The sequence below is a fragment of the Rhinoderma darwinii genome, chromosome 5 (assembly GCF_050947455.1).
Source record: "Rhinoderma darwinii isolate aRhiDar2 chromosome 5, aRhiDar2.hap1, whole genome shotgun sequence".
Lineage (NCBI taxonomy): Eukaryota > Metazoa > Chordata > Amphibia > Anura > Rhinodermatidae > Rhinoderma > Rhinoderma darwinii.
Genome location: NC_134691.1, coordinates 270,065,112 through 270,086,491, shown reverse-complemented (window position 1 = coordinate 270,086,491; position 21,380 = coordinate 270,065,112). Strand labels below are relative to the sequence as shown.

The following is a 21,380-nucleotide window of genomic DNA, read 5'->3' as shown; positions in this document are numbered from 1 at the left end:
GTTTTAATAGCAAAAATCGTCCATCGTATAGGGGAAACGTCTTTGTATGGCTAGCCTTCCCATCCAGGAATCATGGCTAACAAAACAAGAAATAGGTTAGCCAATGTAAGAGAATACTACAGTTAATACTGATACTGTGTTATGTCTAGTGCTGTGCCTGAGGGGGCAGGTTCAAAGAAATCCAAAGCGATTAGTGATACACGGCCCCCAACCCTGCACTAGGCATAATACAGTTTATTACTTTTGTCTGGGGTGTTCCATTTAAAGGGGTTCTCTGGGACTATAACATTGACAAGCTAGCTACAGAGCAAGCTGTTTTCAGTCAGTGTGCCTAAAGTTAATGTCCAACTTTTAACTCTTTCAACTTTTAATGTTTTTCGGTCCAACAATCCGTGTTAAATAATATTATGTCTTTACAGCCGTCAGAGCTTTGTTTTTTTGATCCAGAGCTGCAAATACTCTGCTTTCCTTTCCTTACACAACCATGGAGTTAAATTATACAATTCTTCTACCTGCAGCCACCCCTAGGGGGAGCTTAGGAGCTTTCTGCATACAGTGTTGTTATTATTGAGTTCTATGTATACAGTATATCTCCTAAACTCTCTCTAGTGGTTGCAGGCAATTTTATTTAAGTTTGATTATGCAGAGGATTTAGAGCTCTGTATCAGGAAAACTGAGCGTCAACTGCTAAAAAGATATATATTATAAAATGTAAAATGAGCACAGAATTGTTTGCCTTTTTTTAAAAGTGATTCTGTTTTTAATATATATTTTTTTTATGTGTATGATGTGACCTAATCCTCTTGCTGGATTACACGTTTTTATTTGCTGTGTACTTTCTTTAAAGGCAGTCGGGCAGAAGGATCGGAAAACAAAGTCCAGGACAGAATAAATAATAACAGCAGTAACATTATTAAATCCAGAGCTTTGCCGGTGCTGGACAACAAGATGGAGCGGCTGTCTTTAGAGCGTGGAGACACAGAAAATAGTGCGGACATAAAGAAGTGTACGCGCTCTCAGTCCCTTGCTTTGCCAGTGTTGGTCAATGCAGTGTGAACAATGTGACATATGGATTACAGAGCAGACTCTCTGTGCCAACAACTTTCTCTCAGCACATGCTGTGCCTACTGCTGGGACGTAACCTGGTTTGAAGGATGGATACGTGGCATGAGCTAGTGTGATGAAGCAAGTACAGATGGCTTTGCCAGCAGGCGGTTGCTATACGGTTTGCTGCCCTAATTCAGAATATATCCTGAAATTAGAGCCGAAGGGCAAGATATCCATTATTAGAGCAATAATTGAAGCAATGCATACGAGACTCTTTGCCAAATGGGAGAAATCCCAAAATAAGTGTTTGTAACAAGGTTTCTGTTTCTCGAGTCTTTGCTATATATGACTGTATTCTTGAGTGGTAAAGCAGAGATTCTGCATCCGTGTACAATAGGCACCTCTGTCTCCCATTGACTGTCACTGTCATGTAACACTTCAATGTGAAGTAGACCGTTACACAATAGCCTTTTATTTTTTTTCTTGAACCATCCAGTTATACATACATACCATTGACCATTCATCATTGCTCCTGTGCACTTTCTTCAACTACTCGACTTTGTCGTATTTATCCAGATTACCAGCCATTAGTCCCCCAAGAAAACTAGTCCTAGTCCACTATGTAGCCATTTTATCTTATGCATACACACCAGTATATCAAATGAAGCCCGGTGATTGTATATAACTTGAATCACTCCTGATAAGTTGGCGTAGTGCCCGTCCTCATACTACTCCCTCAAACAAGTCCGTTCAGGTATATTTTCCTACCAATGAGATATCCTTGTAAATGTGCTGCATCAGCATTTTCCCATATGGTCATCTAACCAACCTGCTACATACCTTGTTTAAAGCACATATGTCCATTAGTTTAAAAAAAACTTTTCTTAAAATTGCACATATTCTGTTTTATTTTTTAAATATGACTTTATACTCTATTTGCTACTTGTTAAAAAATATTGTAAGTGAAGGAATTGTATGCCATATTATAAGAAATATGTGTTTACTCGATTGTGGGCAAAGGATGTATATTACCCACAGCTATATAGACAAGCGATGAAGACGCGGTAGCCACTATATCTAAATGTCTGACTTCTATCATGTGCCATGGGAATACTACTACTCCCAGCTACTATACCAAAAAACTTCCCATCAATCATAGCTACATACAATTCAATGGTTACATCATAAGGCCATATACAAGTGCTAGTGGAGAGGAAAAACAATGGTGTCATTCATGGTAAAGTTTTCTGACCCTAGCTCACGTCGTGATGGCAGCTGGCATCCTATTGATTTCCATGGACACCAATGTTCTTATTTGGTCCAGTTTGTCTATATGACCCCATTATCCGATCTAAATATTGGGTGAGCAATATGTAAAGATTGATCAAAGTTCTATGGAGTCTTCTCCGTACATTATTCTTATGTTCTTGCTGTATCTTGGCCCAGATTAATAATACAAGTGAATGACGTCCACCATGTATTGTGTATGGTCTTACTAGTGTGGGAAGGAAGAAGACGCTAGTTGAAACACACGCGATGATGCTGCTCTCTAGGGACAGCGGAGTTTGCTGCTAGTTTGTAGTAATTGTATAAGCTAGCTTGTTTTCTATGATATAAAATTGTTTGCTTTGTATAACTTCCACTTTAGTATTTATGGAATGTGACCTGTCCCCATCCTTTCTGTTTAGTGTCATGTCAAAGCCACAACTTGTATGTTTCTGTACAAAATTAAGTGTATTAAAAGGTGTTTCATGCAATAAAAATTGGTCTTTCCTGTTATTTTTAAATACTCATGTATGTCAAGGTCACATCTTCAGGAATCACAATGTCCGAAATCAACCAAGACTATTGTTTTGAGACCTCTTTAAGACTATATCTGTGTTTAAACAGGCTCTATCACCAGATTATCAAATCCCTATCTCCTATTGCATGTGATCGGCGCTGCAATGTAGATTACAGTAACGTTTTTTTTGTTTTTTTTTAAAACGATCATTTTTGGCCAAGTTATGAGCAATTTTATATTTATGCAAATGAGCCTTTCTATTGGACAACTGGGCGTGTATGATGCTGACATAAGATGCTGACAAACACTTCTATTCACAATGCCCCGCTAGTAAAACAAGTAAACACGCCCAGATGTTACAAACACAATACACGCCCAGTTGGAAATAAGAGAAAACACACTCCCAGTTGTCCATTAGAAGGGCTCATTTGCATAAATATAAAATTGCTCATAACTTGGCCAAATATGATAGTTTAAAAAAAAAAAATGTATGTTACTGTTATCTACATTGCAGCGCCGATCACATGCAATAGGAGATAGGGATTTGATAATCTGGTGACAGAGCCTCTTTAACTGTCCCTTAAATGAATTGTGTGCTTTGGTTTTCTGGGTTTCCTTGAACACCTGTTACATACTGTACATATGGTCTAATAGGGTATATGGATAAGGGCAGTGTTCCTCAACTCCAGTCAATAGGACCCCAACAGGTCTTATATTGAGGATTTCCTAAATCCTATAGAGGTGTCTTCATTGTGCCAATGCATCTGTAATTGCCAGCGGGGTTCTCTCTAATACTTAGAATAACTGTACTTTCAAAAAACTTTTGATATGTCATAGAGACAGAAGTTTTCATCGCTACGGGTCCGGGTGCAGAGACCCCACTGTTGCTAATACAAAAGTGCAGAAGCACTCCGCTGAGTGCCCTGCATCTTCTGCTGTGATCAGCGCTCCTTCTTAGGCTGAAGACGGCTCGTATAGAAAGTCTGAGCAGTTTCTGGTGTAAATTATAGGAAATATGTTGGACTGTGGTGGCCGCGCACCCTTCTGCTAAACCCCACCCACTCTTCAGAAGTGTCGAGAGTGGTGGAAAGGCTTAAAAGTCACAAATGGCAACTGTCTTAATCAGGCTGGAAAATATTTGCAGACTGACCCCTAAAAATAAAGGGATGATTTCTCAACTCTCCAATTTAGGAACCTGAGCACTACAGATTCTACTTCCTATGTAGCCGCATGGGAAAAGGAAATCTGCGATATCTCTGATGACATTACTTGGCAGCAGAAATGGGAGAATGTTCACACCTACTCCTGCTCATATAACATTAAAGCGTACCTAACTTTTCAGATGACTTTTCAGAATAAGCTGTCCTATATGTTTACATGAGGAATAACACAATTTCTGGCCATTATATAACTTGTATTCTGCATTATTTAGCAGTTTTCCCCTCTGCAGGTTCTCCTTCTTAATTCTCAGTTGTCTCTGAGCTAGTGAGCGGAGCCTAACTGCTATCATGTCTTCTATGCTCTGCACATAGAGATAGGAGAGCATGATTCTCTTCTTCTCTATCTATCACATATACAAAAAACGCAGCAGTATGGAGCAGATTATACATCAGTAATGAGCAGTGTAACAGAGTCCAGCACTGGGGTGGGATATTACACTTACCAGTAAGCTGCAGCACGTCTTTGTCTTTCTCACTCTGCTCTTGCTCCCCGTTCCCTCTCGAAAAACTTATTGGCAGCGTCTCTGTGTCTCTCACTCTGCTCCATGCTCTTGCTACCCCTCCTCGCTCTTTAGACTTCTATTGTCAGGTAGTAAAGAGACACCCCCCTCACACTTCCTGCTGTCAGTCTCCTCTACTCTGTAACTAGTGACGGATTTAGCTTGACAACGGGGTGAACCGCAGATTATAGGAAAGGAGACCCCTATTGTCCGTAACAACAAATAGAATTTGCATGGATGATACAACTAAATTTTAACGGTAAGTAAACTACAAAGCTGATATACAGCACTGTTCAAAAGTTTTAGGCAGTTGTAAAAAAAAAAATGCTGCAAAGTAAGAATGCTTTCAAAATTAGAAGTGTTAATATTTTTTTTTTTTAAATCAATTAACAAAATTCAAAGTGAATGAACAGAAGATAAATTAAATCAAATCAATATTTGGTGAGACCACCCTTTGCCTTCAAAACCGCATCAATTCTTCTAGGTATACTTGCACACACTTTTAGAAGAAACTCAGCAGGGAAGTTCTTCAAACAACTTGGAGAACTAACCACAGATCTTCTGTGTAGGCTTCCTCAAATCCTTCTGTCTCCATGTAATCCCAGACAGACTCAATGATGTTGAAGTCAGGGCTCTGTGGGGGCCATATCATCACTTCCAGGCCTCCTATACACTGAAGATAGATCTTAATGACATTGGCTGTATGTTTGGGCTCGTTATCATGCTGCAGAATAAATTTGGAGCCAATCAGACAGCTCCCTGATGGTATTGCATGATGGATAAATATCTGCCTGTATTTCTCAGCATTGAGGACACCATTAATCCTGACCAAATCCCCTACTCCTTTTGCTGACATGTAGCCCCAAACTTGCAAGGAGCCCCCACCATGCTTCACTGTTGCCTGCAGACACTCATTATTGTACCACTCTACAGCTCTTCTGCGTACAAACTGCTTTCTGTTACAGCCAAATATTTCACATTTTGACACTTTAGTCCAGAGCCCCTGCTGCCATTTAACTGCACCCCAGTTGCTATGTTTCGATGCGTAGTTGAGTCGCTTGGCCTTGTTTCCACGTCAAAGGTATGGCTTTTTGGCCGCAATTCTTCCATGAAGTCCATTTTTGGCCAGACCTCTCCAAACAGTAGATTATTGTACCTGGGTCCCACTGGTTTTTGCCAGTTCTGAGCTGATGGCACTGCTGGACATCTTCCGATTTCGAAGGTAAGTAAGCATGATGGGTCTTTGATCGGCGGAAATACAAAGTTATGGCTCTCAGAATATGGCGACAAAGCACAAATTTTATTTTTAGCAATGTTTTTTCTTTATATACACTTGGTATCACCATAATCATATTGACCCGTAGAATAAAGTTAACATGTCTGTTTTTACCACATGGTGAGCGCTGTAAAAACAAAACCCCCCCCCCCCCAAATTAGAAAAAGAAACTGAAAATCAGAAAAATGGCTGTGGCGTGAAGAGGTTAAATTAGTTTAAAAGTTCTCACTAAATAGCTAAATCATCTTTTAAGGATTTATTAACCCCTTCCCGACATTTGACGTATCCATACGCCAATATCGGGTAGGGGGAAGTATGGAGCGGGCTCACGGAGTGTTTGGGTATTTCCTTGGCATCTCTGCCAACTCTGTGTCCCAAAACACCGCTCCCCAAGGCTGGGTTTACACGACCTATTTTCAGACGTAAACGAGGTGTATTATGCCTCGTTTTACGCCTGAAAATAGGGCTACAATACGTCGGCAAACATCTGCCCATTCATTTGAATGGGTTTGCCGACGTACTGTGCAGACAACCTGTCATTTACGCGTCGTCGTTTGACAGCTGTCAAACGACGATGCGTAAAAATACAGCCTCGTCAAAAGAAGTGCAGGACACTTCTTTCAGACGTAATTTGAGCCGTTCTTCATTGAACTCAATGAAGAGCAGCTCAAAATTTACGGCTGTCCGAGAAGCCTCGCAAAATGCGAGGAGGAGCATTTACGACTGAAACGAGGCAGCTGGTTTCTCCTGAAAACAGTCTGTCTTTTCAGACGTAAAAGCCTCTCATCGTGTGCACATACCCCAAGCCAAAGAGCCACAGCAGCCGTCAGCTTCTGTTTCCTGTGGCAGTCACAGCACTTCTTGATCAGTGTACAAGTATTCACATCAGTATGGGGGTGTACATCCTAATAAAAGAATAATTAACGGGCACATCGTTGAAGATATTATAGGTACGAGTTCCTGAGACCCCCATATTGCTAAAAGGGGATTTAATGCCCCATCAGCTTCCTTCATGGAAATCAAGTAAAGACAATGTGTGGGTATTATGTGGGCAGTGTAACGTGCAGATTATGCCCAGCATCTATCTCTAAACACAATACAGGGTGGGATGCCTTTTACGTGCAGCACAAAATATTGACCCATTTTAAAACAATAACACAAAACTTTGGTCGCCTCAGTCCTCGTACCGAGCGCCATCATCCAGATTATCTTGGGTACCATGGATCTTGCACACCAACCGTATGTCATTATTGAACAGTGTGACCCTGTTGACATTGAAACCACAGATAGGCATCTGCAAGGAATTGGACAAGGTAATGCTCATTGGTCTCCTGCAGTGCCAATAACGCAGCACTCGGCAGGAATATTCCATGCAGACTTCCCTCACCAGCCTGGCGAACAAGGCTTTTATAATGAGCAGCTCGGTGGATCGTTGGTATGTTCTTATTTCCATCAAGACTCATCTTCCCGGATGGAAGGGCCTTCTACCTGGGTAAACCCGCTCACTCATCTTGTCTTCCCTGGGGCAAGCCTGACAGGCCTGCCTGGGAGGTGCTGGGTGCGTCTATGGGCACTCTGCGTGGCCGCTTTTGAGATGAGGGCTGAGCAGGCGGGGTGGTCTTATGTTAGAATGTCCTCTGTATCACCTATAGTAGAGGGAGACATGTACACGGCTGGTCACAAAGAGCCCATGATGCCACCCAGTCACGTGAAACAAACACCTACTGCCTGAGCGCACTGTCCTGCTGCCTCTGGCTCCTCACCTCCTGCAGTTATCGCAGAAAGTGTGGACACAGATTGTACGTGTGGTATATTTCTGCTGTTACTTGAAAGTATAATGAAGGATGACATCAGATGGGCACAGTCTAGTTCAGTCATAGCTCCTCCCATCTGTTCAGTATTGTGTAAAGAGGGCCTGTTATGATTTTTTTTTTTCTCTTTTAAACCACATATTTCCTCTTATTCCCTGCGTCTTCCCGATTCGAGTGCTGTAATTTTTTGGCCCCGTTTTGCTGCAGCCCGCACTCCATTTTGGCACCTAACATGCTAATTTTGAGTAAAGGTACAGGGAGAAGGTGACCTCATCTCTCCTCCATAGGCGTGGTCTCCTGCATCTATGCGACGCTGTCCAATCAGAGAAGACAGAGTCACCAGTAAATCTGCATTGCTCTCAAAACGCATGTTTTTGTAAAAACATTCCAAATTTCAGCATTTCAAAATCACGCACAATGCGAACCCAGCTATTAGATATTTGGGTACTTTCACCCATGGGCTGAGTTCACATTGTGCGCTTTTGTTACATTTTGGAACGCTTAAAAAAAATCTGCACCTTTAAAAATGCATGCAGGTTATGAATAACTGAATTTTTACAAAACAATTCAGCTGTAAGCCTGTGACCATTAGGGTATGTGCACACGCAAACTTAAAAACGTCTGAAATTACAGAGTTGTTTTCAAGGGAAAACAACTCCTGATTTTCAGAAGTTTTTTAAGCCACTCGCGTGTTTGGAGCTGTTTTTCTATAGTCAATGAAAAACGGCTCCAAAAATAGCTAAAAAAGTGACATGCACTTTTTTCGTGCCGTGTTTCGAAAATGAGGCGTAAAAAAATGCCCTGTCGGAACAGAATGCCGTATTTCCCACTGAAATCAATGGGCAGATGTTTGTAGGTGTTCTGCTTCCATTTTTTCAGGTGTTTTTTGGAGGCGTAAATGCCCCAAAATACACCTGAAAACACTATATGTGCACATACCCTTGCATTGAAAATCCGATTACTGCTGAAACACTTTGTAAGGCTGAGTTCACTCTGCATTTTTGTTGCGTTTTAACATGCATTCTTTTATTTTAGTAGATAAACTATGTCTCTCAGTTGGAGTTCATCAACCAACACATCGTTCATCGGTACCATCGCTTCCGTTTGCATTACCGTTGATTTCAATGGTAATGCTTCCGTTGCAGTTGGTTTCGGTTTGTTTCCGTTTTTTTGTCGAAACAATAGCCGATTTTGAAAGGTGTCAGAATACACAGTGCATCACAGCTTGCTGTGTTTGGTGCTGTGTACCCGCAGACCAGTTAAAGTGCTTATGTGGACTTCTGTTCACCGCCGAAAGCACCTACAATGAGCATGTGAGCATCAGAACGGGACCATAAAGAAATGGAATAAAAGTGGCCTGGTCTGATGAACCATGTTTCTTTTACATCATGTGGATGGCCGTGTGCATGTGCAGTGCTCAGTTGGGGAAGAGATGGGAAAAAGGCAAGCCGGCAGAGGCAGTTTAAAGAGGCTCTGTCACCAGATTTTGCAACCCCTATCTGCTATTGCAGCAGATAGGCGCTGCAATGTAGATTACAGTAACGTTTTTATTTTTAAAAAACGAGCATTTTTGGCCAAGTTATGACCATTTTTGTATTTATGCAAATGAGGCTTGCAAAAGTACAACTGGGCGTGTTTACAGTAAAAGTACAACTGGGCGTGTATTGTGTGTGTACATCGGGGCGTTTTTACTTCTTTTACTAGCTGGGCGTTAGGAATGGGAGTGTATGATGATGACGAATAAGCATCATCCACTTCTGTTCGTTAACACCCAGCTTCTGGCAGTGCAGACACACAGCGTGTTCTCGAGAGATCACGCTGTGACGTCACTCACTTCCTGCCCCAGGTCCTGCATCGTGTCGGCCACATCGGCACCAGAGGCTACAGTTGATTCTGCAGCAGCATCAGCGTTTGCAGGTAAGTAGCTACATCGACTTACCTGCAAACGCCGATGCTGCTGCAGAATCAACTGTAGCCTCTGGTGCCGATGTGTCCTCGCTCGTCCGACACGATGCAGGACCTGGGGCAGGAAGTGAGTGACGACACAGCGTGATCTCTCGAGAACACGCTGTGTGTCTGCACTGCCAGAAGCTGGGCGTTCTGAAGAGAAGTGGATGATACTTCTCGTCAGAACGCCCAGCTAGTAAAAGTAGTAAACACGCCCAGATGTAACACACATAATACACGCCCACTTGGACTTTTACTTTAAACATGCCCAGTTGGACTTTTGCAAGCCTCATTTACATAAATACAAAAATGGTCATAACTTGGCCAAAAATGCTCGTTTTTTAAAAATAAAAACGTTACTGTAATCTACATTGCAGCGCCGATCTGCTGCAATAGCAGATAGGGGTTGCAAAATCTGGTGACAGAGCCTCTTTAATGGTCTGGGCAATGTCCTGCTGGAAAACCTTGGGTCCTGCCATTCATGTGGACATTGTTGTAGATCAAGTACAACCCTTCATGGCAATAGTATTCTCTAATGGCAGTGGCCTTTTTCAGCAGGATAATACGCCCGCTGCCACACTGCAAAAATTGTTCAGGAATGGTCTGAGGAACAGGATAAAGCGTTCAAGGTCTTGACTCAAACCAAACATCTGTGGGATGTTCTGGAAAAACAAGTTCAATCCCTGGAGGCCCCACCTTGCAACTTACAGTAACTGCTGCTAATGTCTTCGTGCCAGATACCACAGGACACCTTAAGAGGTCTTGTGGAGTCCATGCCTCGACAGGTCAGAGTAGTTTTGGCAGCACGAGGGGAAACTACATAATATAAGGCAGGTGGTTTTAATATTATGGCTGGAATGATATGCACCTGCATTAGTTTCCTGGATGTCCAGTACCTACGGAATCGCAGATGGTTTGGTAGTCTTACCTGCGATTGCGCAGGTCCTGGACGTCCTGGAAACTAGCGCAGGCAGTCTGTTGCAATGAAGGGTGCCGATTCCCCTCCATCTGTGGCCAGTTTCAGGACAGTAGCAAAGTGAGGTTGGGACAGAAGACTATGCCAACAAGGGGGTGCGGCTTAAAAAAGTAGAAGAATTTCTAAGGTTGGGAAAAGTTCCTTAGTACTGTACTCCACCAGAAGCAAATGAGGGGCAGTATATCCACAAAAAGTTTGTTTAATGCACTTAATTACTGATCAATCTCCTAGAATTGTCTTTATAAACAATCTTCGGCGTTCTAGTCAATTCAAAATTCATACCCATGAAAAGTATTTATGTTCAACAAATCAGTCTCTAAAATACAGAGAACATTACAGCAAGGTGGTGAAAAATATTTATTTATTTTTAGGCTATTCATTGAAATATTCAAGTAGACATTTAAACTGCATCTTAACAGCAGATCCCTTTCCCTTCCGCTAAATGTGCTTGTTCCTCATGGAGTAGGACCTAAAAGCGGTGTATGATAACCTAGAGAAGTATCACAAATGCCATGCCTGCCAGGAAACTCCCTAAAGGTGGAATTGTATAGCAGAGATAGGTCCTGAGAAGTATTCAGCTCCATTTTCTTTGTCATTGTAGCTGTGACACTTTAATGGGAGTTACACTATTAAAGTCCAAAAAGAATGGGCCCTCCTGTGCAGGCAAAAATGTAGTGGGGATAATATTGTAAATTCCTGCAGGTACATTGTCGACTTCCAGATAGCAGAAACCACATCTGTGTAGAGGGAAAACAGTCAGAGTGAATGTGCAGCATAGATAAAGCTATTGAACTCTAGTGATTTATGAAACAGGAGATAGTACTAAAATTATTCATTGTGTATCGATGGAACATGAAATCAATATGTGATTTCTGGGGGCGGCTTGTAGGGGCACCATGACTCAACTTTCACCACACACAGATCTACCTTTTTCTGTGCGCAGTGCCCGTATTGTAGCGCTGTCTCGTACCAGATATCGCGCGTGGACAAAGGTGACTGTGTGTGGTAAAACCCAAAGGGGTCGTACCTGCACCGACAACATATTAACGGCCAATCCTAGTATTATTTGTACATAACCTCTTTTCCCCAACTTCCATTACTAAGCTCAGTGCAGTTTTATCAGTGAGTCTTGCCTGGAGTTATTTGAGAGGTGCTGCCTGCCTTACAACCCTTAGCGGGTCCCTAATAACTACCTCATCCCAAAGGACATCTCTGCCCAAAGGTTGTGAGACTAGTATTGCAGTGCTGTGGACACAATGGGAAGGATAGTAGTCACAGGAAGCTCTCATCTTGTAGGATCTGCAGCCATTAATTGCACTGAATTAATTTTCGATGGAATCAAGAGTTACTGGCTGACTGCTGCAGGTACTAGAGTCCATGGTCACCAGTACAGCTGTCGTCTCTATAGCAAAAAGTCAATGGGGCAGATTTGCGAATACGGTCTAAAAGGGGGTTTTACACAGGGCAATTATCGGGCAACTAAGCGTTCATAGAGCGCTCGTTGTCGATAATTGCCCCGTGTAAAAAGGCAGAGATCAGCAGATGAACGAGCAAACGCTGATCGTATAGTTTAAAAAAAAAGTTAAATATTATCGTTGTTGGCAGCACATCTCCCTGTGTAAACAGAGAGACGCGCTGCCGACATGATTATATATGGGGACGAGCGATCGGAGTAACGAGCGCTCCTCCCCAGACATAGCTCCTTGTGACAGGAGCAAACGAGCGCCGATCAACAAGCTGTCTCGTTGATCGGCGCTCGCTGCATCGGCCAAAATTGGCCAGTGTAATAGGGCCTTAACTTTTAGACATTGTAAACTTAGACAAAGGCGTCAGAAAATTTGTGGTGTATGCTGTATGATAAATTTGACGCATCTAGCTAAATATGCTTAACATATTTCTCTTTCTTGTACCACCCCTTGGTTGACTCAATTTACGCCAGTTTTTTGCGCCAACATTTTGGCACATTTTTGGTGCATGATGTTGCATTTTAAGCCATGCTGCTTTTCACCAGACCACGCTGACTTTCCCACTAAGCCATGCTCCCTTGTTGACCGCGGCGCAAAAAGTTTCTAGCGCATTCTGAATAGTAAATCTGTTGTTCTCTTACATGGAGATGCAATTTAAAATGAGGACATTTCAGATGGCCACAGGAAAAAAAAAAGGGAAAAATATTTTAATCTTAGGCAAAATAGTCCTTTTCATACAATGGAAATATACAAGTCTATTTTCCAATGTAAATCCTAAAATAATATTTATTATGAACTTTTTTAATGTGCATGTTTACCTTTAAACACCATTTAGCAGATTATGAATAAAATAAATCTGGAGGCTTCAGAGCTCAAATCTTATGCCTCCAGCTCTCATTACTTACTGTGGTTATCTGGGAAGTGTCATCTTTACAATAGGCACTGTACAGTAATATGCTGTAGGACAATGAAGTCTGCCACTGCATTATAGGAGCTCAGCTAAGCGTATAGAAATCAGTATGACTACAAGACTGTCAACCGTCTCCAACAGTGAATGCAGCTCTGGACTAGAATACATCCTGTAACTCAGGACTAGTACAAGTAATGTAATACAGTGGATTTACAAAGTCCCCAAATTTTATGTCGATTAGTGATTGGGGACAAATGTTTCTAGGAATACTCCTTTAACATACCGTTTAAACAGACATACTAGTTATGAAGGAAAACTGGCCAGCATGACCGTGTTGAATTTAGTCATTTACTTGACAAATGGGGTGGCTTATTGTTTATGTTCACATACAAATAAAAGTACGGAGAAATTATCATGCGAGGACTGCCGGAGGTGAAATTGAACTGCAATAACCATGCCTATATAAAGCATAAAATATCAGTATAGGTTTTAGTACGTTTTTGACTGTCCTTTTTTTTTTAGCAGCTGGCAGTTCAGAGCCGGGACATTACTTTGTCGGAGGCCAACTCACGTAATAAAGAATTTTTCTGCAGAAGTGGCGAGTGCCGCAGCATTTGTTCTTTAGTGAAAAATATTACTATATAATAATAATAAGGTTGATCACCATATGTGCTGTATGACAAACATTATACCTGTAATCACCGCTGCTTTTCTTCTGGAAACCTGATAGCCCTGGATCTCCAGATGTGGACACCGTTATTACCTCAAAGCCCACGCTGTATTGCCTGTGTAGTAAACGACAAGGCTTATGGCTACATGCTCTACATATCTGCTGTGGTGGATTTAAATGTGATGAAGAATGAATACTGGTTTATCCTGGTTTCTGGCACTCATGCTGACTTTATTCTTCCATTCTTTTAAGTTCTTATTTTGAATTAATAAGTCTGCTTTATACCCGTCTATCAGAAAAGGAGGAATGGGAGTTCCAGATATCACCAGGTACTATAAGGCTAATATAGTTGATCAAATGAAAAAATGGTGGGCACCTACCAAATCTCAACAATGGTATAGAAGAATCATTTGTTAAAGGATCATCTCTTTAAGCTTCTTTAGCTACTCAATTCTTAAAACCATTTAGCTTCCAGTTGCCGCTTTATACCATGCGAGCTGCCAGTTCTATATGGGGAATCTAATATCCTGAAGAAGAAGATTCTCAATCCATCGAGGTCTGATATTCCCCTACTCGCTATAGAATATCATATACCTTATCTTCGTCTAGGGGAATGGATTAGAAGAGGTATCGCCACTTTGGCCCATTTGTATGATAATATTTTGGATACTTTACAGAAAAAAAAAACTTCTTACCCAATTCTATGTTCTATTTATCATTTATTAATATAGTACAAGGCATTTCCCAATATCCCCTCCTCTCTAAATTTTCTCTGGGAAGAGCAACAAATATAAGAGGATTGCCTACAGCCTATACTTCTCTACCCTACTCAATAAGGCAGGGTTTACGATTAAATGGGAAGAGGAAGTTCAGACTACATTCTCTATAGAGGAATGGAAATCTACTGTATATTGGCCGATGAAATGCTCAAGTTGTATAAATCACGCAGAACAGAATAGGAAGTTACACTTACGATGGTATTTGAACCCTGCGAGATTATCTTGCATGATCTCTATCAGCCCTCCTGCTGGAGAGGATGTGGACAAACCTCATTGCATATGTGGTGGTTCTGTCACTACGTAGCTCCATTGTGGAATCAAGTATTTCATTTAATTTCACAAATTACAGGCATTTAATATCCGATTCAAAGCTGCCTTAGCGGTACTCTGTTTGGGACCAGATAATACTCCCTATAAGGAAAGATGGACTTGTGCACATATTTTGACAGCATCTCGCAGGGTGATTGCCCGCAACTGGAAGCCAGCTATCATTTCCCAGGTCTCGGAGGTAATAGCCTTAGTAAACCAACATGAGATTATAAATGCATGTGATTTGAAATCCAGTACAGAAATGTATAAGCAATGGTGACCATGGCTTGAAAGTGCACGTGCAATAAACTTACCTACATCTGTAATATAATGGATACGTTTATGGGGGAATTTTCTAAATCTCTAAAAATTATCTAAGGCCTCATGCACACGACCGTGCTCGTAATTACGACTCGTAATTACGAGCACGGCCAGCCACAGGCAGCCGGCCGCTTTTCCGAGCCGTGCTGCCATTATAAAGTATAGCAGCACGGCCCGTAAAATAGAAAAATAGAACATGTTCTATTTTTTTAACGGCACGGGCACCTTCCCGTTAGAAAACGGGAAGGTACCCGTGGCTAACAGAAGTCTATGAGCCCGTTATTGCGGGTCGTAATTACGACCCGCAATAACAGGTGTTTTTACGGTCGTGTGCATTAGGCCTTACTCTGTATCTGATGTAGAATTTATAAAATAGATAGTAGTAATGGCCGACTCTTTGATTAGAAATGGCATGTTGGACCGCTGTTCCCTTTCCACTTTTTTTTTTTTTGTGTATTTTTGACTATGTTGGATATGTATTTATGGTATAGAATTTATATGGAACTAACTAGATTGTAAACATAGAGATATGTTCGTTTTTCTCTTTTTTTTGTATGTATGTTTTAAAATTGTTTGTTTGAAAAATAAAAATCTATTGAAATCAAATTCTTATTTTTTATCCTCAAATTCTTACCCATGGTCCATGGATAATTTTTCTTTTTCTCAATCAACATTTTTACCCTATGTATCTTTTGCCCTCTCTTCTTTTCATTTCTCTATTCTACTATGTTATGCATTGTCTTTTTTGTGGTTTATTTACATTTTATCCACATTTATTCTTTTTTTTCCATTTTTATCCCCAAAAACGTAAACCATCTTTCTTTCGCTTTTTTCTTATAATCCTGCTTTCTTATGTGGCTGGATAGATTATGGGCCCATAATGTATTAGAGCTCGGCTGTAATAATTACCTTACCTAATATCCTACCGAATTTGGTGAATGGCACCTGTTCCAATGGGCTAGCAGATTGGGTAGTAACAGAATTAAAAGATATGAGCTCGGTTTTGGGTATTTGACCCCTTCAATATGTTGTTAAAGAGCATAAAATACGCAACTTACTAATTACAGCCTTTGCTCCCCGTGTAACCCAGTGTTTTATTTCTTACTACACCTCCCATGCACCACACACCACTCCCCTCAAGACTAGTGGGAGTGGCTATTATTATTTAAAGCACCTGCTCGCCCTTTCATCAGCATTTCTGGCCTGGCTGTGTCCATTTGTAAGTATGGCCTTTTTCGGTGTTTTTGTATATGTCCCTGTGTTTTTATCGGTTCTGTTTGTGCATCAGGAACGTTCTGTTCCAGTTTAGGAGTTAGGGACTCGCAAGTCTGGGGATCCTTGTCGTGGATTGCGAGCTTGCGTCCTTTTGGCCAAAATGATTACCAATACCCCAGGTATTTTTCATTATTATGTATATTCGCTTCTCTTGGACACAGCCGGGTCTTTGATGCTGGGAGAGCATGGTGTGTTGTTGTTTGGCATAGCAAGCAGGGTAGCCCGCTCTATGAATTATCAAGGCGTCACAAATAGGCTTCTACCTGGCTATATACGTTGTGCCTCATGACGTACACACTATCCCTCCATGTTTCACTCACTTGCACTCCATTATCCATTTATTTCTATTGAGGCACTTCATTTATTACTGCCCCCTATATTTCACTTATAGTATTACACTTGCACACACACTATTCATTTATTATTTCTTACTACACATCCCATGCACCACACACCACTCCCCTCAAGACTAGTGGGAGTGGCTATTATTATTTAAAGCACCTGCTCGCCCTTTCATCAGCATTTCTGGCCTGGCTGTGTCCATTTGTAAGTATGGCCTTTTTCGGTGTTTTTGTATATGTCCCTGTGTTTTTATCGGTTCTGCCCTTCAATATGTTGTTAAAGAGCATAAAATACGCAACTTACTAATTACAGCCTTTGCTCCCCGTGTAACCCAGTGTTTCCCAAACTGTGGGTCGCGACCCCCTGACTGATGTCCCGGTTTCAACTGTATCTGCGTCCTCAGGACGCAGATACAGTCGAATTCAATGCTGGAGCAAGGAGCGGACGGCTTCTTGCTCCAGCATTCACTATGATGTGAGCGGCTCGGTCAAGACAGGCGCAATCTAGTGACGTAATCGCGCCTGTCTGCGCTGAGCTACACACTGGAGGAGCAGAAGGATCTCCTCCACCAGTCCTGTGAATGGGCATAAGTGAGTATGTATGTTATTATTTTTATTAGGCACTATTGGGGCTGTGTGGAGGCCACTATGGGGGCATTATATAACGTGGGGGCAGCTGTGGGGCATTATAATGTGAAGTGGCAGCTATGATGGCGGTTATGGGGGCAGATATAGGAGCCTTATCCTGTGTGGGTGCAGCATTAGGGGCCTTATCCTGTGTGGGGGCAGCTGTAGGGGCATTATACTGTCTGGGGCCAGCTATAGGGGCCTTATCCTGTGCGGGGGCAGCTGCAGGGGCATTATACTGTGTAGGAGCAGCTATGGGGGCATTATTCTGTGCGGGGGTTGCTTTAGGGCCATAATACTGTGTGGGCAGGCACTATAGGGGCATTATCCCATGTGGGGGCATCTATAGGGGAATTATGCTGTGTGGGTGCCACTAAGGGGTCATTATACTGTGAGATGGGCCCACTGGGTTGGGGCCTATTCAGATGTGTTTCACCCCCCTGTGCTAAACCCCTAGCTACGCCACTGATGGCTGGGTCACATGACCGACCATCAACAGCCTTAGTCCGGCCTCAGCGATGCACAGCAGCAGGATACCTTGAGCCTACCTGATCCCCCGCCTGCACAATTGTCGTTGTTTGCTATGTTGCAGTGACTTATGGAGCTAAGTACCGGCATCTATCTACGAATGATGTTGAAATACGTCAGACGAAATAGGGATAAATACGGTGGTGGGGGATCCCAAACAAAACTCTCGGTCAAAAGTGGGTCCCAGACTCAGAAAATTTGGAAACCACTGGTGTAAACAATTGAGACCTGTGGTCTCTTAGCAATGACGTAATAGAGAAGTGATCACGTGACATACGCACAAAATTGTTTTGTCACCTGCTTTATTTTAATCTGTGGCTCGTCATGTCCGGTGAATGTGGAGATACAGGAGATTTAGATGCCTGTGTGCGCGCATGGGTCAGATGCAGTGAGCTATAGTTCCACATCTGATCTAGTGAAAGCAGAGCAGGTGGCAAAATAGTTGTGTGTGTATATCACGTGATCACTTATCTGTTATGTGACAGTTCTTGATGTGTGAAATTGGCGATGTTAGTTACGCCATGTTCACATCAAGCTGGGGCTATACTTCAGGAGTATTCCGCGACATATGACACTGCATAGCCATGTAGTGGCATACATCAGCCTTTGGCCACAATGTTGAAAAACGGTATACTTCGAAGTATTAGTTTTTTCGTGGTGGAAAAGCACAATCTGCTGCACTTTGCTATGAAGTAAAAAAAAAAAAAGGGACAGAATGGCGGCGCATGCCAACCAGACGGAGGCCAACAGGACACTTCTTTTGCTTCCATGAGTGAATGGGGGCCTGTGGCTACGTTCGTCATTTGTGCACGTGTTCACATAAAGTGCTGTTAACAGAGTTGCATTCCGTATATTTTATGTTCTTTTTCACATATTATAACACGCAGTTATAACGTACAGTTATAATTTACATTCGTTTATGAAATATGATTAGTAAGATTTATAATATCACAGCAGATTCTCGGCACACATCTCAGTCTGTATATTTCGGTGAGTGTCTGTGTTAAAAGGTCTCAAATTATGGGTACTGGGCTTTAGGTTGCCTCTCAACCCAAGTATTTTTTTTACATTTTAGAAATAGTAAAATTCATTGTTACCATTGTTCAACGTCCGATTACTTATCCAACTATAATATAACAAACTGTAAGACGAGACAACAGACCTTGGTCCTCTGAGCTCAACCAATAATGGTCCGGCTTTCTCCAAGTTAAACTGATATATGGGATTATTTTTGTGAGTGTCTCTGAAATTGCCACAGCCTCCGGCACTTTGGCCTTTCCATTGGCCATTCATCTAGAAGAAGATGTACTTTTTAGAACCACACAGAATGTCAACCGTAGTGCAATGTAACCTATTGGACAGATGATTCTTACCCGTTTGTTCAAGGTACATGGTGTTGGGATCTTCGAATATGTAAACTTGCAAGCTGCATACACCTACAATACAAAACCAAAAAAGCACATCGTAATGTAAGAAATCAGAAATATACTGATCATCAATGTTGATTTCTTAACTGAAATACCAGGATTGAAGAAGAACAAAGTTCCAAAATCATCTGTCCCATCTGTACAAAACGGTATGAATATTTAGATTCAAGCAGATCTGTCATTCTACTATGTGCCGTTTGGCTAATACAGCCTAGCAAAGAATACAGCAGATTCATAGATACGAGTTCGCTGTATTCATGAGGGAAGTGTTCCCCATGCCCATCTCACTTGTGATTGATGACTACCAGGTATACACATGCAGTTTCAAGGCTGCTGTCAGTCAGTGGTGAGGGGCGGGGGAGAGATCCCCTCATCAATACAATAGACTCGTAATTATGATTCCACTGTGTTCTTTGTTAGGTTCCTTTGTGCCATTTGGGCTAATAGTAGAGTGGACCTTAAACAGGGCAGCGTAGTATGATGAAAGATCTGGTTTATTAGGCATGGAGTTGCTGAAAACAGCACCTCCCACCCTGGTGGCCTTAAATCAACCATGTATTACATGGTTACTTGCTCATCTGAATGGGTGCCATGTGATAGTACAATGTGCGGCCAACTGTAGCTTTCCCCAGTGATATCAACTGATTGCCAGGGGATTTAACAGCTGGCTGGAACAATCTCTTCAAATACATATTTAATTCAAAGGGACTCTCCAGGCTCCCCCTTACTAAACCTCTGTATAGATGTGGCAATTACCTGATCATCTTTTTCTCACTGGTAGTTTAGTAGTCTATACTTTATAATCATTCTGCGCTTGCTGTAATAGAAACATGCTCTACATGCGCTGACTTCCCTCTGAGCTTGTGATAGACGTGTTTATACACAGAAACCAATCTGGAGAGGCAGAGCTGCAGTGGGAGGGAGAGAGCAGCAGCCTGAACCAATGATGAAACAGGAGGCGTGTCACAGACTACTTGATACACCCTCTAGGCACTGTAGCTAAGCTGTAGTCACAGATCTCAGCTCTGCCTAAATGGAGCTGAAGTAAAAAGCAGCCAAGCAGAAAGCACTGATGAAAATAAACTACCTCAGTCTCAAATTAGACAACTAAGCTGAAGTCATCTATCATCTTTTGTGCGCAGAAGAGCAGATCTAAAAATCAGACAATACCTACATGCAGCGAGTTGGAACATTTGCTTTAATTTTGAAGAGGGCAATCTTTGGCCAAGTAATGCCAAATCCATGAACCAGCTGTCTGTTTGGCTTTTTACTTTAGAACATTCATGTTACAGTTCCTTGTCTCTATAGAGTGACTCATGGCAGTGAAGTAGCAACAGGCTTCTCCATCGATGAAAGGTATCCTAGATGTCCTCCTCACAGCAGCTCTCCATGCAAGCCAGTGACCCCCTCTAGAGCAGTATTACCTGCCTGTCAATCATCCTCATCTACCCGGAAAATAGATTGGGGCACTTGCTAAAGCAAGTACCCATGTAGACCAAGAAGCAAATTCTTATTGTTCTTCATTTTTTTTACCCAATACAGTTGTTGTTCTGGCACTTACCCTGAGCGTATAGTGAATAGTGTTCTGCTTTTCATATTGAGACACCACCAAAGTAAACGTGTGGCTTCCAGGTGAGGTCAGCGGTATCTTTGTTAGATAATGAGGGCTATTTATCCGTATTCCATCGATATAAGGAGGAGGGTCCGCTATAAAACCCATCAGAAAGCATTACAAAAACCGCCTGAGGTAACATTGGTTAATAATGCGCAAAAATTTCTGAATTATAACATGGAGACTATATGACTAAAAGCAATGGAGCAATTGAAGGTTTCAAATGAATAATAACCTTTTTTTCCAATATTTTTATTGTCTGACCTTCCTTTAAATTTTCACGCATCTCATTATTCCTTCTAATGATGAATTAAAAAATCTTCAAGAAATATCTTTTTAATGCATTTCATATTTATATGGACTGGAACTTATGAACAATAAGAAATGATAGTATAAGACTGTAATACGTTGTATTGGAATATATAATTCTGTGTACATAAATAAGCCTTATGGTTTACACCGCCCCAAAAAAAAATCAATGTGCTTCCCCACCCCCATATACTTGCAAACATGATGTAATGCACAACATAACATTTAAAACGGATGAAGGCCTCC

General features: G+C 41.7%; 2 protein-coding genes across 2 annotated transcripts in view; one reads left to right on the top strand and one right to left on the bottom strand.

Annotated features, from left to right (window-relative positions):
- Positions 1 to 2,798, top strand: part of SH3BP5 (SH3 domain binding protein 5) — a 92,954-nt gene extending 90,156 nt beyond the window's left edge. The window contains exon 9 of the mRNA XM_075827132.1: positions 848 to 2,798. Within this exon, the coding sequence (XP_075683247.1) occupies positions 848 to 1,056 (209 nt within the window). The 3' untranslated portion in view covers positions 1,057 to 2,798. The remainder of the gene's footprint in view (positions 1 to 847) is intronic.
- An 8,106-nt stretch (positions 2,799 to 10,904) lies between these two features.
- Positions 10,905 to 21,380, bottom strand: part of CAPN7 (calpain 7) — a 52,000-nt gene continuing 41,524 nt past the window's right edge. The window contains exons 17-21 of the mRNA XM_075827131.1: positions 20,775 to 20,920; positions 19,160 to 19,222; positions 18,949 to 19,079; positions 13,629 to 13,721; positions 10,905 to 11,297 (exon numbers count right to left, since the gene is read on the bottom strand). Coding sequence (XP_075683246.1) covers positions 11,153 to 11,297; positions 13,629 to 13,721; positions 18,949 to 19,079; positions 19,160 to 19,222; positions 20,775 to 20,920 — 578 coding nt within the window. The 3' untranslated portion in view covers positions 10,905 to 11,152. The remainder of the gene's footprint in view (positions 11,298 to 13,628; positions 13,722 to 18,948; positions 19,080 to 19,159; positions 19,223 to 20,774; positions 20,921 to 21,380) is intronic.